General features: G+C 37.0%; 1 protein-coding gene across 1 annotated transcript in view; it reads right to left on the bottom strand.

The window, feature by feature from the left end:
* Window positions 1-9,613, bottom strand: part of STK33 (serine/threonine kinase 33) — a 29,944-nt gene extending 20,331 nt beyond the window's left edge. The window contains 6 exon segments of the mRNA XM_080405914.1: window positions 703-883; window positions 1,805-2,104; window positions 4,251-4,307; window positions 4,309-4,355; window positions 4,573-4,643; window positions 6,820-9,613. Of these exon segments, the coding sequence (XP_080262040.1) occupies window positions 703-883; window positions 1,805-2,104; window positions 4,251-4,307; window positions 4,309-4,355; window positions 4,573-4,615 (628 nt within the window). The 5' untranslated portion in view covers window positions 4,616-4,643; window positions 6,820-9,613.
* Between the last annotated feature and the right edge of the window lie 5,285 nt (window positions 9,614-14,898).

The following is a 14,898-nucleotide window of genomic DNA, read 5'->3' as shown; positions in this document are numbered from 1 at the left end:
AATATTCAACAGAAATTACTTTAGTATAGCTGCTTCTTTCTTTGGACAGAGAAATAAATCAAATGACTCAAGGTCCCTTCCAGTGATGACACTCTATGTTTCTGTCATGATTAGTAAATTGGAAAGTAATTTCATCCCGTGCAACTCCCTCACTGGAAGAAGTATTTAATACTATTAGTATTTCATCAATCAAAATGTCTGAGGCACTAATTATCTTCCTCCAAAAAGGATTTCTTTTTTGCTTCAGTTTGTTACAAGCAAGCTGTGAAATGCATTGCTGGTATATACCATTGAGGAAAAGAACTTCATAGATTTTAAAAACAAACACTGTATTGGATAATGAAGTATATTATAGCACACAGTATAAACCTGAGTAGGAATCTGAGTCTGGATTTCTGCCGTAATTCTCTTGGCACATCCTGCCCCAAACCAGAAAATCATGGAGGTTCAGGAAAGCTATTTCTCACAGCCAAAAACAGGAGGGCGTGAACCTTAGCCTCATGTTTAACATCAGCAGCCTCAAGCCCGAAAACTCTGAAGCAGATAAATGTTGTCTTAGCCGTTTAAGTTTCACACCATGTGACGGACATCCCCTTTCCTGCAGCCGCTTTTATTGCTGCTAGCTGTACCAGCTCCAGGGTTTGCGTCCTTGTTTTCTGCTGCTTCTATTAAAGTTATTCAGGAGTTACTCTCTTCTAAAACGAAAAGAACAGGGAAAATGGGGAAATACGTGTTCTCGTTCACAGGATGGAGGCCAAGAAAAATGCTCGCACCTTGAAGGAGAGATGGTAGAGTGTGATAGTTGCTGTTCCAAATGCATATGTAAAGCAAGGCCATGAAGCAAGGGTAGCTGGCCACGATGGTTTCTGCAGATGGAAGTGGACTACAAGGATAGAAAACCTGTTGAGAAACTAGAGATTCATATCAGTGTCCTACCGAGCTTTAGCATTTGCAGGAAGAAAGGTAAAACTGCCTCAAAATGAAGGATATAAAGAAAACCAAAACTATGCTTTTTAAAATGGGTATAATATGATATAAAAATACACAGGGGCTCCAAGAAACATAGCAGAGTTCTGCAACCTGGATTTCTCCCACCATAAATTACTGAGTTGTCCACCCACTTCAGTATCTGAAACACTTCTCAACATAGTTTTCTACCCAAGATAGTACTTTCATTATCCAATAATTCAGTTCTACAATGTTATCTTAGAAGATGCGTACATTTTCTAATGATGCCTACTACTAAATCAGCAAATCAGCAATGGATATTTAGCATATGATTTATTAAGCATCAAAGACTCTTTTCAAGGGTAAAAAAGAAGATGTAAACATATGGCAGATTGTGTTTAGATAGTAAATGTTTATTAATAAATCAAAAGACTCCTATAATATATTTGTATTTCAATCAAAGCACAGGCTAAATAGGTGGTTTTTTTCTAAATTATTAACAGATTTGCATTAAATTGACAATATTCTCAATATAAAAATTAATTACATCTCATAGCAACTGCTGGCTTCCTGTAACTAATGGCTTGGGAATATGCTAATGTAGATCTAGATGGTATAACAAGGTATGGTTACTTTAAGGATTTTTTTTTTTTAATTGACCTAGAAATATACTTATTAAAAGAAAAGTGCCTTTTTCAGCAGTGGCACTTAGCTTCCAAAATTATTTTTTTCCCTAATAACACCATTTAGTAGCTCATTTCAAAAGCTGCTAATAGGTATCAAAGGCAAGTCTCCCAGTAATACCTGGATGTTAGAACTACTTCGTGAAGTAGAACAGCTTCAGTTGTCGTCTTACCTTTATCTTTAATTTCATTTCATTTGCTTCATCGATGTCACTGCTTTTAACTAAAATGTTTTCCAGTTTTAGAGCTATGTGAACAGATTCTGCCAAGAGAAATAAAATCCTATCAGCTGCAGTCAAGATATTCTGACAGAAATGTTTTAAACTCTTTCGATTGAGTAATTTCTTTGAGCAGTTCCAGTGCGTTTCACTCTGAACTAGTGGAAGCCTAACCAAAAGCATCTTTCCCATTTCATCTAGGGAGTCATAGAAATATTTCAGATTTCCAAATCTCATTCCTCCCCACAATCCTGTAGTAAAGGAAAAAGTTCATATTGGTTCAGTTTTTTGTATCAGTAGATCATCTGGCATCATCTCACAAAAAAAGTAGGGTTTATATTGTATGATTACCAAATTTGTACATATTTTCGTACTTGCAGTTCACTTTCACATCCAAAACTCACAGGTTTTGCCCTTTCAATGAGTACACAGAAGAAGCAAGGCTCTAAATAAGGCACCATTCCACAATTCAGCTATCTCTACGGGAAAAAATGTAAACGGAGGATTCCTAGCAGTATGCTGTAACAGAGTTTAATCTTTCTGTGTAAAAAAACTCCAGAATTATTCACAATCCTACACTATCTACCAAGTCTAAATTTTTGACTGGCTAGGTTAACCCTGTTGTGGACTGTGCAGAATTGTAATGCTTCTGTGTGGCGGATGAAAACGCTGATGTTTACTGAATCCTAAATGCAACACATATTGTTAAGTATCAGAAACAATCTGCTTCTGTTTTTTTACCTCTTGTAACAGACTAGTAATGTGTACTTAACAACAAAGCTAAGATAATGTTCTAATGCAAAGCAGTTGCAAGTTAGGAAATAATAATACTTGTAATTGTAGCTGGTATAGAAAGAGAAATAAAAATGGTAGCAGTTATTGCATCTGTAAGTAAAATAAAGTTATAAAAAAGCATTAATGTAGTATATTTTACTTTTTCTTTACTGGACTATTTTTATCCTATGAAATAAATGATAGTTAACAATACCAATCAGTAACTGTTGTTAAATGTATGAATGCTCAAAATCAATGAACATATGGGAGAGAAAAAGGAACTTAATTACCATTTCTGTGAAGATACGCTGTTGCTGAAGCAAGACTAAGTGATATGCCTTCACTAATTTTCTGTAAAATGCTTTTACTACGTATAATTTTTTTAAGCTCTCCATCCTCACACAACTCCATTACAAGATGCATCAGCTAACATTAATGAAGAGAGAATGTAATGATTTTGTTATTTCTGGGTTTAGTTTCTTTTAATGTAAAAACAATATATATAATTAATGGCAGTGCTCCAGCTGCCATGACCTAGAACCCTAATGCACTTAGTATGTCATGAACAGAAGGCAAAAGACAATTGACCTGCCATAAATATTACCCGTGGTTACTACAGCAAAACTCTCAAGTTCTCAAAACATATACATTTAAAAAAAATGTATAATGATGTTATGATTTCAAAACAAGGACTGAGTGTGGATTTAACTTAAAGCCTCTTCCATTCAATGCATTAATCAATGGCTTTTACAGAAAGTACCAACATCTGAAAAAATATAAACCGCAACTTTTCTGCAACTAGGAATGAAAGCTATAATACATTACTCAAATGAGACTTCTGACCAATTCAATATTCCAAGACAAAAACCTGTGCTTAAAGCTAACAGCAAATATTATTTTACATGTTACTGCAATATTTATAGTATAGTGATGTCATTGAAGAGTCCTGAGATCTTTTCTGTTCAGCTCAGCAATAACACCTTTCCAACAAGTAATACAGTAAGTTAAAGACAGAATAGTAGTAATTTAACCTCAAAAATAAGATTTCCATCATTTTTGCCATTGTGACAATTTCTGAAACAACAGACATCCATAAAAAAATGGAAAGACTGCTTATGGGCTGATGTCTCCCCCTGTTAGAAATCCTATGGACACACAAGAGGGTCACTTTTCCTATAGAGCACTACAGCAAACAAGCAGAGGAAAGGAACAACCCTGCAATTTTCATAGTGACTGTATTTAATTGTTGCAATAGTTCTAAACAGAATAGGGGAAGGGGGGGTGGGGGAGAGAGAATCAGAAGTAGGAAGAAATTACAACCTAAGCTGCAGTAACTGTCTCTGCTTATCAGAGATCGGCAAACAAAGCAGGCTTAGTTGGCTATTTGCCTTGACATAAACTGGTTTTGTCCTCTGTTAAACTGCTAGTTTATATTTCTGGCAACAGTGGCTTAGCAGGAATTTAGTGGAAAATAAAATATACTTATTTCCACAATGTTTTGGTAAGATCTGTGTCAAATGATAAAATTGTCAAATAAGATTTGTAATGAGTTACCATGGAACTGAGATGGTTCTTTTGTTTGTTTTTCAGCCTACCGGCACTCTGGCAGCGATTAATGACATCTTACCTTTGGTGTCTCAAATATCTCTTCTAAGTGTATTGTATAATCATGCTTCACTCTCTTTGGAGATGCTTACCTCCTGTTCAAGCAGCTTCATGGCAGAACTTCTACCTTTAGTTATTGATGGAAAACACATTTTACAAACATCACTATTGTTTTTTTCAATGACAGCAATTTATTTTTAAAAAAAGGTATAGGATGTATTTAAGAAATTAATAGGTCTTACATTCAGAAATATGTCTACCAAGTAAATCCTAGTGTATTTCAGGATTGGTTCCCCATCTAATAAATTTGGCCCTTACCATCTTACAGTTTTTTAAATACACACTTCCCTGAAATGTCCTGTAATCCTTCAAGTTGTATGCAACCATTTTCACGTTATCCAAACACACCATTCACCTATGATACAAAAATAAAATAGACTTTACTTAAATAGAATAGGTGATGTTCAGTAAGCCTCTAAAATGAACACAAAATATAGATGTTGGGGCAATGGAGTTAAACAAAAAGTAATTATTCACATTGAAAGCCAGTAAACTCAGTCAAGCTGATACCCATGATCTCACTTGTATATAAACAAGACCAAATGAGCGAAAAAATATTTTACAGAGCACCAAGCATCCCAGGACCCAGCAACATGATTGTGTATTTTAGTGTGGTATCAATGAGATGAAACAATTCCATCTCCCCTGTGTGAAGGTATCCCATTCAAACACAATCATACCCACTACTGCCACATCTGCCATCTGCTGACAATGACCTACATGCAGTATTTTTCTAACCTGTTAAATAACCCAGAAAGTAAAATAATTTATTATTGCCAATTTAGCATTTGAAAAGTTTAAAATATCAAGAGGAACAAAATACTATCTCTGAATTTTCACCTGGTAAGTTGTGAGTTTCAGGATTCATTGTGCAGCAACAAAACTTTAAGCATCTATGGCCACACATCTCTAACTTCATTGCTGAGACTTTGTGTGTCCTCCTGCTAACCACATTTTCCACATAATTCACAAAAGCAAATAATCAGTTGTATATTCAGCTATGACTAATTTAGAATGATAGTTGCTTTATACCCATGTATATGAATATAAAGAAATGGATATTTAGGAACGCTACTTGAAAGGAGGCCATTTATGTTAATATCAAAAATTATGGGGTTTATTCTGAAATTTCAGTTTCAGTGCTTTTTTCAATTTTCTTTTCATATGTATATATAATACAAACTCCTTTAAGGAAAGCTTTTAAATTATTTAACCGAACAATTTTAAAGCCTACAACATTATAGAAGGTATTATGATATAAGATAAATACATCTCCATCAATTGGTTAACTACTGCAGGAATTTTAAGAAAAGAGATTCTGTACATTGATAAGAACGAACTACAGAGAAATTAAAGAGAGTCAACTTCAAATCCAGCTTCTGCCTAAACTTTTTCACCTATTATCATTAGTATAGTATTACCAGTTACACACTATTATATAGTTGGAAAGTACCATATTTGAAGGACATCAGGAGTATGAGCAGGTGGTAGGAAAAACAGAAAATTGCCCACCACACGCAGCTCTGACTCAAAAAAAAAAAAAAAAGAAAAAAAATCTTGATTTTCAAAATACAATGAACAAGAAATTTTCATTGACTTTAACTGCATGTGTGTATTCTCAGTATTTCTACTTAGTTGTACTTAGAATACTACTCAACAAATGTGAAGCATGTGACCTCAGAGGTCAATTCCTCAGGGGCTGAGTCAACAAATAATCCAAATTCAGAGAAGCCTGAGCATGTATTCTCTGACCACAGGATGGATTAACTAATTGGGTATCACCTGATTATTGCTGACATAGATTTAATAGTGTTTTATTTACTTCTTTAACTTTATTGTTTTCCCTACAGAGTTACCTAGACCTAAATCCTTAGACTGATTTCTCACTTCAAAGTCTATAAACGTAATCTAACATGTTGGGCTACTTGTGGGACTGATAAGCCATTTAGAGCATGCATTTCTCATCAATTTATACAGTAGTAAGAAAATATATCTACTGAGCGTGCAGACAAATCTTCTGCATGAATTAACTCAATCTTAGGAATGAAGGCGTGATATCTCCAGATGAATACCACTACAAACTGCTACACCATTTCAAAACATTATGTAATTCATCCCATTTATTATATTACTTTGATGTAAAACAATAACACTAAATGTTTCTGAAAAATATAAATGACTTTTCAAAGTTCACTATTTAGGTTCATTTGTTTAACACATCTTGGAATTTCTTGGAAACCAGCACTTTCTATGACCATTGAAAGTAATGTCAAGTTGTCATTAGGTGCAAGAGTTCAAAAACATTGTCTGTGGAAAAGATTTGACTCCAGTATATCAAACTTCAAATAATTCTTTGAGAAATACAATCCTTGTTTTGCTTCAGAGAAATGAGCACTAGTGACTAATTTCTAGTCTAGTGACTAGTGACTATAGACTAGTGACGTGAGTAGAATATGAAAAACACTTAGTCTTGAAAACGCACCTCAGAAATACATAGCAAAGAAAGATAGGTCCAATTCCAGTTCGTTTACCTGCTTTGTGCATGCTGGATCCTTCAGAAGGTGAAGCTATTTGTTGTCCTCTCCGTCCCTGGTTCTTGGCTGGATGCCTCTGCTAACACGCCTCCAAAACACATGATCTTCATTGCAATGGGGGCAAAAAATTTACAACGTTGCTTGGTTCAAATGACATTGAGCATGCGGTACATTTTATGGTCTTCACTGTTTTCAGCCATCCGTTCTATCTTATATAGCTGCCCAAATTAAATAAAAGCACAGAGACTGACAGGAATGTGTCCACTGCTCAAAGAAATGGAATAAAATCTGAGAGATGAGGGAGCTGGTGGAACGCAAAAGCCTTGTATTCTAACTACAGCTGCCTGCTGCACTGACGAGGAGATAGATTGGCATAACACAGCATACTGGTTTGGACAGCAGATCTGCAAGAATAAAAAAACGTAGTCAAAAATGATACTTCAGCTTGCCGAGCTACAGAATGCTGGCTGCATTCAGAGATGGGGGGGTGCAGGGGGGTGGGGGAAGAAAATAGATAAATCACATTTTTTCCACCAGACACGACAAAACCATAATAGATTTTTCCTTCAAAGCAAATGGTATGCAACACATTTTTAGAGGATTTCAAAATACTTTTAAACCCGGGAAGTTGTTGATCTGGAGTGTCAAAAAAAAGAACGAACTTTTGCTTCTAAGTGGCACCATGTGAGGACATACTCCAGCAGTACTGCCAAGACAGTGATAATGAAAGCAAGTATTTCTGGGTGCTCTTGTAATTCCCCTGGAGAGCTACTGATTTGCACACAATTCCTCAAAGTCTACTTTTTTCATAAAAGAAGCTGCGCAAAAAGGCTCAGAGGGAATTAAAACGCACTAAAGAAGGCATGCTTATCTAAACATTTCCAGGCAACGGGGCTAGAGCTCAGCTCCTACACATTTGAAAACTGAGAATAGGCAATACCTGAAAGTGTTAGGGGATTAACTAGGCAACTATTAACTGCCTTTAACTCCTGGAAAACCATCATGTTGAAGATGCCCAGCTATATAAAAGAGAGTTGTTCTTGCCTTCCAGATGGCTGGTGAGAGTGAGGCATGGAAAACTACCTTTACCTGCTGGTACTGGTTCACCTCTTGCACGCCAAGGGTTGGGGTGCTTACACTTGTGGCCATCCCGCGCCCAGCACCTACGCCCCACGCTGAAGCAGCTGCTGCCCTGGCCAGCTGTGAAAGGCAACGTCCCTCATTTCAGGCAGTTTGAGGCTTCAGTCTATGGAGACTACAAGGGAGATGGCATTTTAGAGACAGAGACACAAATAAGCTAGGATGAGGATCCACATTTCAAGAAAATAGAAATCTGGCTTAAGCTTAGAGTGTACCACCAGCATTTCTGCAGAAAACAAGAAGCAAATTTTCAGCAGGCATTCTGCAAAATCTCCTCTGCTCCAATACCTCTGATGCACCTCAGAGCTAAACATGTCATTTGAACATTCTTAAGCCCTTGGTTCCTCCCTGTCCCCTCACTTCCCAGATCTAGGACTTTTCTTTTTGAATGACAGATGGCTTATTAGAAAACAATAGTACAAAATCCTTACATTGCAGGCAAAAACTACTTAAGGGAATATTCTTTTCCGATACAGTGCTTTCATAATGAGAGATATCTTCTAATCCAACTTGATAGTCCATATTCTGCAATTTACATTAAATGTGATTAATACCCCATTTTCATATTTAAGTCTGTGACTTAAGTACTCTTATTCCTACTGTCCAAGAAATTTTTAACTGTAATATGATAAAACTATTACAATCTGTGATTCTCTGAAACTTAACAGGCAAAAAAATGTGATAACTAGCACAAAAAACTAAGTGTAATGATACGTAGAAATATTTTTGTTCTCTTGAAGATATTCTGAAAATATAAAAGGCTAAAATCCTGAATTCATTTTACATTTTGCTTGTGGGCAAAGTTATTGCATTTAAAAATTCTGAACTGAGTAAAGTCTTCTGTTGACAAATACTGAACTGAAGGATGTATTTTTTAACATTACCAATAAGACTATGCAAGAAAAAGGAGTGATTACTTTTCCAGGAAACCTTTGTGAACCTTTCGTCTTGCCACAAGTACTACTAGCTCAAGATAAATAAATAAATGAGGGACCTGCAGCTGCTTTAAATCAAACTATTGTCAATAGAAAAAAAAAAAAAAAAACTGATTAGACATCAGGCAAAGCCTACCATAATGTCTCCATGCATCTAACAGATGATTTTGCAGTATTTTATTAATCACTTAAACTAGAAACTGTAACAACAGATTTAATTAAACCAATTAAATCATGAACAGATAGCATGGCAGATAGCCCTATGGATAGATAAAACCCCCAGACAGATAAAAGGAATGCAGCATATAGCAAGAAGAGCAAGTACTCTGGAATACACAGCACAGTTGTTAGATATCCTTTGGTAATAAATATCCAAGATCTCAGATGCTCCAACAGTGAATTATCTGCCTTAATCACTCTAGGTAACTATGACAAATGCACATTTTACACAATTAAAAGCTGTACAGGAGGAGCAGATTAATATTTGCTCTGGTTTTAATAAACAGGGACAATATAATATGCATGGGATACAAACAGGGAAATAGCAGAGGAGGAAACGTTACACGACAGCTTTAGGCACTAGAAACACTTCCCTACCAAACCTGCAGCTTGCTTTCCTCTCCATTGCGAACTGACAACGTGATCAAAAAGCAATTTGAAGTTATTTTTCCTTCCCAGCCCAGAAGTATTTTTAGGTGCTTTTGATCAAAGTTAAAGTGGTGAGGAATCCAACGGGAATGTGAGCTCACATCGATATATTTAGTTGTCACTGGTTAAGGCAGATACACTAATTGACACAGTGTCCCTCATGAATAAAGAATGGTCACACACTCTAGGAATTCCCACTTCCAACTTTCTGGTGTTGGAAGGTAGGAGCTATGTGGCCCATGAATTAGATTCTAACATCCCAATCATCTTTTATTTCAATTCCTCTATGATTTTTAGCATCTGCAATACCCAAACTTGATGAAAAAAACAAAGCAAACCAGAATGCTCGGTTTTTAGACTTACTGATTGCTCTTTTCTCCAAGTCTGAAATTAAATCTTCTCTCAGACATAGCACCTCCTTTGGGAACTGAGAGGTTACATCACCCTCCTGCTACAATTTTCCTTATCTGTTAAATTAAGATAATGTCAGTTATCACAATTAATGTTGTACAAATTATTTTTCATGTATTAATATTTTACAGAAAGACTAGTACTGAAAGGAAAATTTTCTAAAATGCACAGGGGAAATTCCTACAAAGGACAGAGAGAAAATCTACAAAGCCCCTGGACAATTCCCACCTGGAGGGGAGTTTTCTCAGAAAGCACAAAGAAAATTCCTAAAACACAGGAGGTAAAATTCCTAGGAAGCAGACAAGGAGAATTCCTGGAAAGCAGAGGGAAAATTCCTGGAAATAAAAGAAGGAATTTCTAGAAGACACGTTAGCAATTACTGAAAACTGGGAGGAAATTACTGGGCAGCCTAGGAAAAATTAATAGAAAGCAGATGGGGAAACAATCCTGGAAAGTGATGAGGAAATATACCTAGGAAGCAGAAGGTGGCGTTTCCTACAAAGTACAGTATAAATTCCTAGAAAGCCAAGGGGCGAATTCCTGGAAAGCAAGCCAGGAATTCCTGGAAAGCTTGTGGAGACTTTCCAGGTCTGCCCGACACAGCACTACAGCTCAGCTTTAACAGTTGCATCGGTTTTTGTCTGTAGAGAGACATTAGGATACATTATCACCCCTTCCCTCGGTGACAAAACAAGAAAAATAACTTGACAGTGCAAACAAAGATAAAGGCATCCTTTAACTCCAACACTAGAGACTTTCTCTTCTAGACAGATCTGTTTGTTTTCTTCTGCAGCCATTAACGGTCACATAGACCAAGAAAATGCAGCAGAACATAGGGGTGACCTTCCCTACTACATGTTGCAACTGCTCGAAGTCTGAACACGCCTAAAATTCTGCTTTCACACATGCCCCCAGCTGTTCAACTCCTGCCAGGAAGCAAACATCTCCAAAGTTATCCGGCATCACAGTCCAGACTGGTTTCCAGTGCAGCCTGCCCAGGTGGCTGCTCGGTCGGCTGCGGATGCTCAGAGTGCCCAAGGCATTTCTGTGGGAGCCCTTTCGCCCCAGGAGCCCAAGCAGCAAGGTGCTGTGCCCTGCGGGGCTCAAGCCCTCCTGCTGCTGTCAGAAAGTGCACACCTTGCACCCTCCCTGAAGGGTATGACATTTTAGGCTCACAGGGGATCAGCACGGACTCCACCAGCTATTCTGGCGTGACCGTATGGAGTGTGCACCATGCCTCCTCATCTAGCCACATGTTAGAGGAAGGTCTTTGAGGGGAATGGGTCAGGGCTGTCCTGCAGCCAAAGCCCTGGGAACAAAAAGGACCAAAGACACACCCCTTCCCGCAGAGCAAGGAAGACCAGCAGACCAAGATCTTCAGCTCTCCTCCTTAACTTAAACACCCAGAAGTACTGTGATGTAGCACGGACCATGAATACACTCCAAATATTTTGTTGATCTAACTCCAAATATTCCAGTGTTTCAGGACTTCAGAAACAGTTAAAATTATTTCCCCATATCCATAACTTAGTCAAATCTAGGATGGATGTTCAATTAAACCATATTACTATGTTACAATAAACAGGTATTTTTGATATAAATGCTCCTTTCTTTTCCTGTATTTTTTTTTTCATCATTTCTGTATTATCCTTAAGTTACATTGAGGATGCATAAAAGTCACACTGGACCGATTTATTAACAGAGGTAAGTAGTAACCAGTTTCTGTTAATTATTAGCTATGAGTAGCAGTCCATAATTACTAACACAGATATCTTTGACCTTTATCAATAAATAGGAGATATTGAGAACCACAAGTAACAAACAAGCACAGGACTCCCATTAATTTTCATTGGTCAGTAAATAAAGGAGGGAAAAAACATATTAGGCTCAGCAGCAAATTAACTGGTCTTACCACATTAAAAAAAAAAAAAAACCTCAAAAAACTACTGAAGGTTCTGCTGTGGATGGTCTGTTTGGCTTACAAGTCTGAAAAGCAAGCTTCCAGTGTAAAGAAAAAGTCTTCACTAAATAGGAAACATTCACGTCTGTGCCATGAAATCTGCTGTGAACAACCTACATTTTTGTTCTGTACGAGTCTAATGCTGTAGTCCCTGCTATGCAGACAGCTCTCCTATTGACAGTATCAGAGGTTGAAAAAATGGTTGCAGGATTAGATCCTACATTTCAATAGTTTCTATTTATGACCACTTACCAAAAAGTATTCCAGAATACATCCAATTACTCCATCCATCCACAGACATCCAAATATATTCATATCAGTTTCAAACTGACTATAAAGCCAGTGCAAAAGCTCATGAATAAAGAGAAATTCTAGTGACAAGCTGCAGGAATCTTAAAGCAACTCAAACTGGCTGTAAGACAATGAAAAGTCAACTAGTGCATGCATTTAGCACAACAACCTCGAGCCATCAGTACAAACACACAGACAGATACATGACAATTTTAACAACTGGTCAGTGATGAATGCTGTTTGAATGAGAAAGCTGTCATGAAGAGATGGGAAAAGTCATCCATATCTTTCTTGCTTTGGTGGCTTCTGAAGATCTTGTAGCAGAAGCACAAATACAATGAACTAAATATGCATTTCATTTACACTGAGATGTTTATGGTAATTCCAGTGAAGTCAGTGGAGTTACTCTGCATTCACACTCAGGTCAGTGAGATCAGAATCAAACTGTAAGTGATTAAAATCAACAGAGCACATCATCTGCTGATACCGCTGCCCAAAAAATTGCAATAAGCCTCAGGCATGGTATTATCAGATTACACGATTTCACTGTCAGGTTGACAAGTTCGAAAAGCAACTACAAACTGTGGAGGATTTAATTTTCACAGGCAAAGTATCCTTTCTTTCAATTAAAAGGACAAGACCATGTCATTTCTTCAAAGTTCAAACTTAGTTTTGTTTTTCGCTTGTGAAATGCTAGGCAGAAATGCTCTTGCCCTGTATTTTACCAGAATTATTATTTTTATCTGTGACTGGAATGTGAAGAACATGAAAGTCTGATTTTGCTTAAGAATGCCATGAAGTGTGTACCATGCAATACCAGCAGAGATCACAAGACTGTTGACACCACCATTCCAATTGACATAACACCATGAAGTGATTCTGCAAACAGCAGGAACAGTGGCCACAAATCTGTTTAGTAGTGATGGCAAGATGTGAAAACAGATTCATCCTTCCAAACTCAGATGGAATTTTGTCTCAAAGACTAATGGGATTACAAAAATTCTGACTCAGGAAACCTCTAAGAGATAAAGTAAGTTGGTGTGTTATGGTATGAACTCAGTATGTCTAGATATCTGACACAGATCTTTCCTTAACACCACCAAGACTGAAAACGTTTTCTGTTTTCAACCTTTTCATATTTTGATTTAGATTTCCTTTCAACAGTCTTCCTAAACCCCCACTCTGTGCATTTTGGAGTGCTAGGTTGCTCAGTTAATTACTCTGAGTTAGTAAAGTAGACATGAAACTTCACAGCTTTCTAGCTGAAACAAACAAACCAGCAAAAAAAAGCTGCAAATATGCAATCTTTCTTAACTTGAAACAGCCCTTTTTTTAGATTACTTGCAGTTACTAGTTAGTAAAATTTAACAAAGAAGAGGTCACTTCGGTACTTTTTGGCAAAACAGAGTCCAGGGGCACAGACAAAATGGGACTTAATTTTTCACAACTCTGATTCAAGATTTCTGGCTGCCTCTCTGCACTCACAGTTGTCCTACTCCAAGTTTGGCAGAAATACAGGGTAAATGTTCACACTCACCAAGTGCCAAGGCAGCCTGCAATGCTTAAAAACCAGAACTGGAAGCCTTGTGGGCAAAAGGAATTTATTCTGACTCCACCAAAACTGGATGAGCCAGCAAGACCAAATTTAGTTCAAATGAGTGAATGGTCAGTAGTGGCTGCTGTCAGAAAACTAAGTCCAAGGGACTGGGAAACAACTAATGAAATACATGGGGAAATTTCATATATTTGTCAGCCAAGAACAAGAAAACAACCATTCAGACAAGCAAAATGTAATTACTCGTTGCCTGCTGAGTTGTGTTTTAAATTCCTTCCTGTACTCAGTAGCTAGAATGCCCAACCTGAGGCTGAAAAATATCTCAGTATTAATACCCGTATCTCAGACAATTCTGTTTGACATTGTAACATTCATATAATCTGTTAGGCAGTTATCAGCACACAAGCCTGCAAAAAGGACATTCTGTTAAATAATATTTATTTTTTATCAGCAAAATAATGTAAATCTTTAAATAAGGCAATCTAATGCCAAGCTGTTACAGTATATAGTAACAACCAGTGCTGTAGACACAGAAAAGCTAGCAATTGACACTTCTGCTGTATATGAATGAAACACTATTTTTAGACAAAAAAACACCAAGGGTAACCATCAAGATACACTTTCAAAATGTACAAATATACATGTGAATGTATATATAATTGCACATCCAGCATAAATGCCATTACACTTCAGTTGCATATGATTCCTCTTTTTTTTGAGATTTTTCGGAAGTGATGTGATTTGCATCTGTCATACTGCATAGCTATTTGACTGCGTGAGGATTACCTTATGGGTTAAAACATCAGAAGCTATTGCTGTCATTTATCAGGTCCAGTTCTAACATATTACGGAGCTGTGCACAACACTAGCTGCTGATAATTTTCATTTCCTCTTATTTAACACTCCTGAAAGTCTGTATCACCTTTATTAATAAGAAAACCTTAGTTTCTCCCCTACCTTTTTGCACTGCATTTTTTAAAAATAATTCCTCAGGTTTTTCCCCAACAAGTCTGCATAGCTCTGTAATTCTATTTCATCTCCTGAGACGGGTTCCTACAGCTGCTGTCCAGCTAGAATTTTATTTGAAGTACACCACAATGTAAGAGACAAATCCCTATGTTCAAATCACTGGGAAT

The sequence above is a fragment of the Falco punctatus genome, assembly GCF_963210335.1.
Source record: "Falco punctatus genome assembly, chromosome: 10".
NCBI classification, from domain to species: Eukaryota; Metazoa; Chordata; class Aves; order Falconiformes; family Falconidae; genus Falco; species Falco punctatus.
Note: the sequence above shows the minus strand (reverse complement) of the source record. Positions and strands in the feature narration are given on the sequence as shown.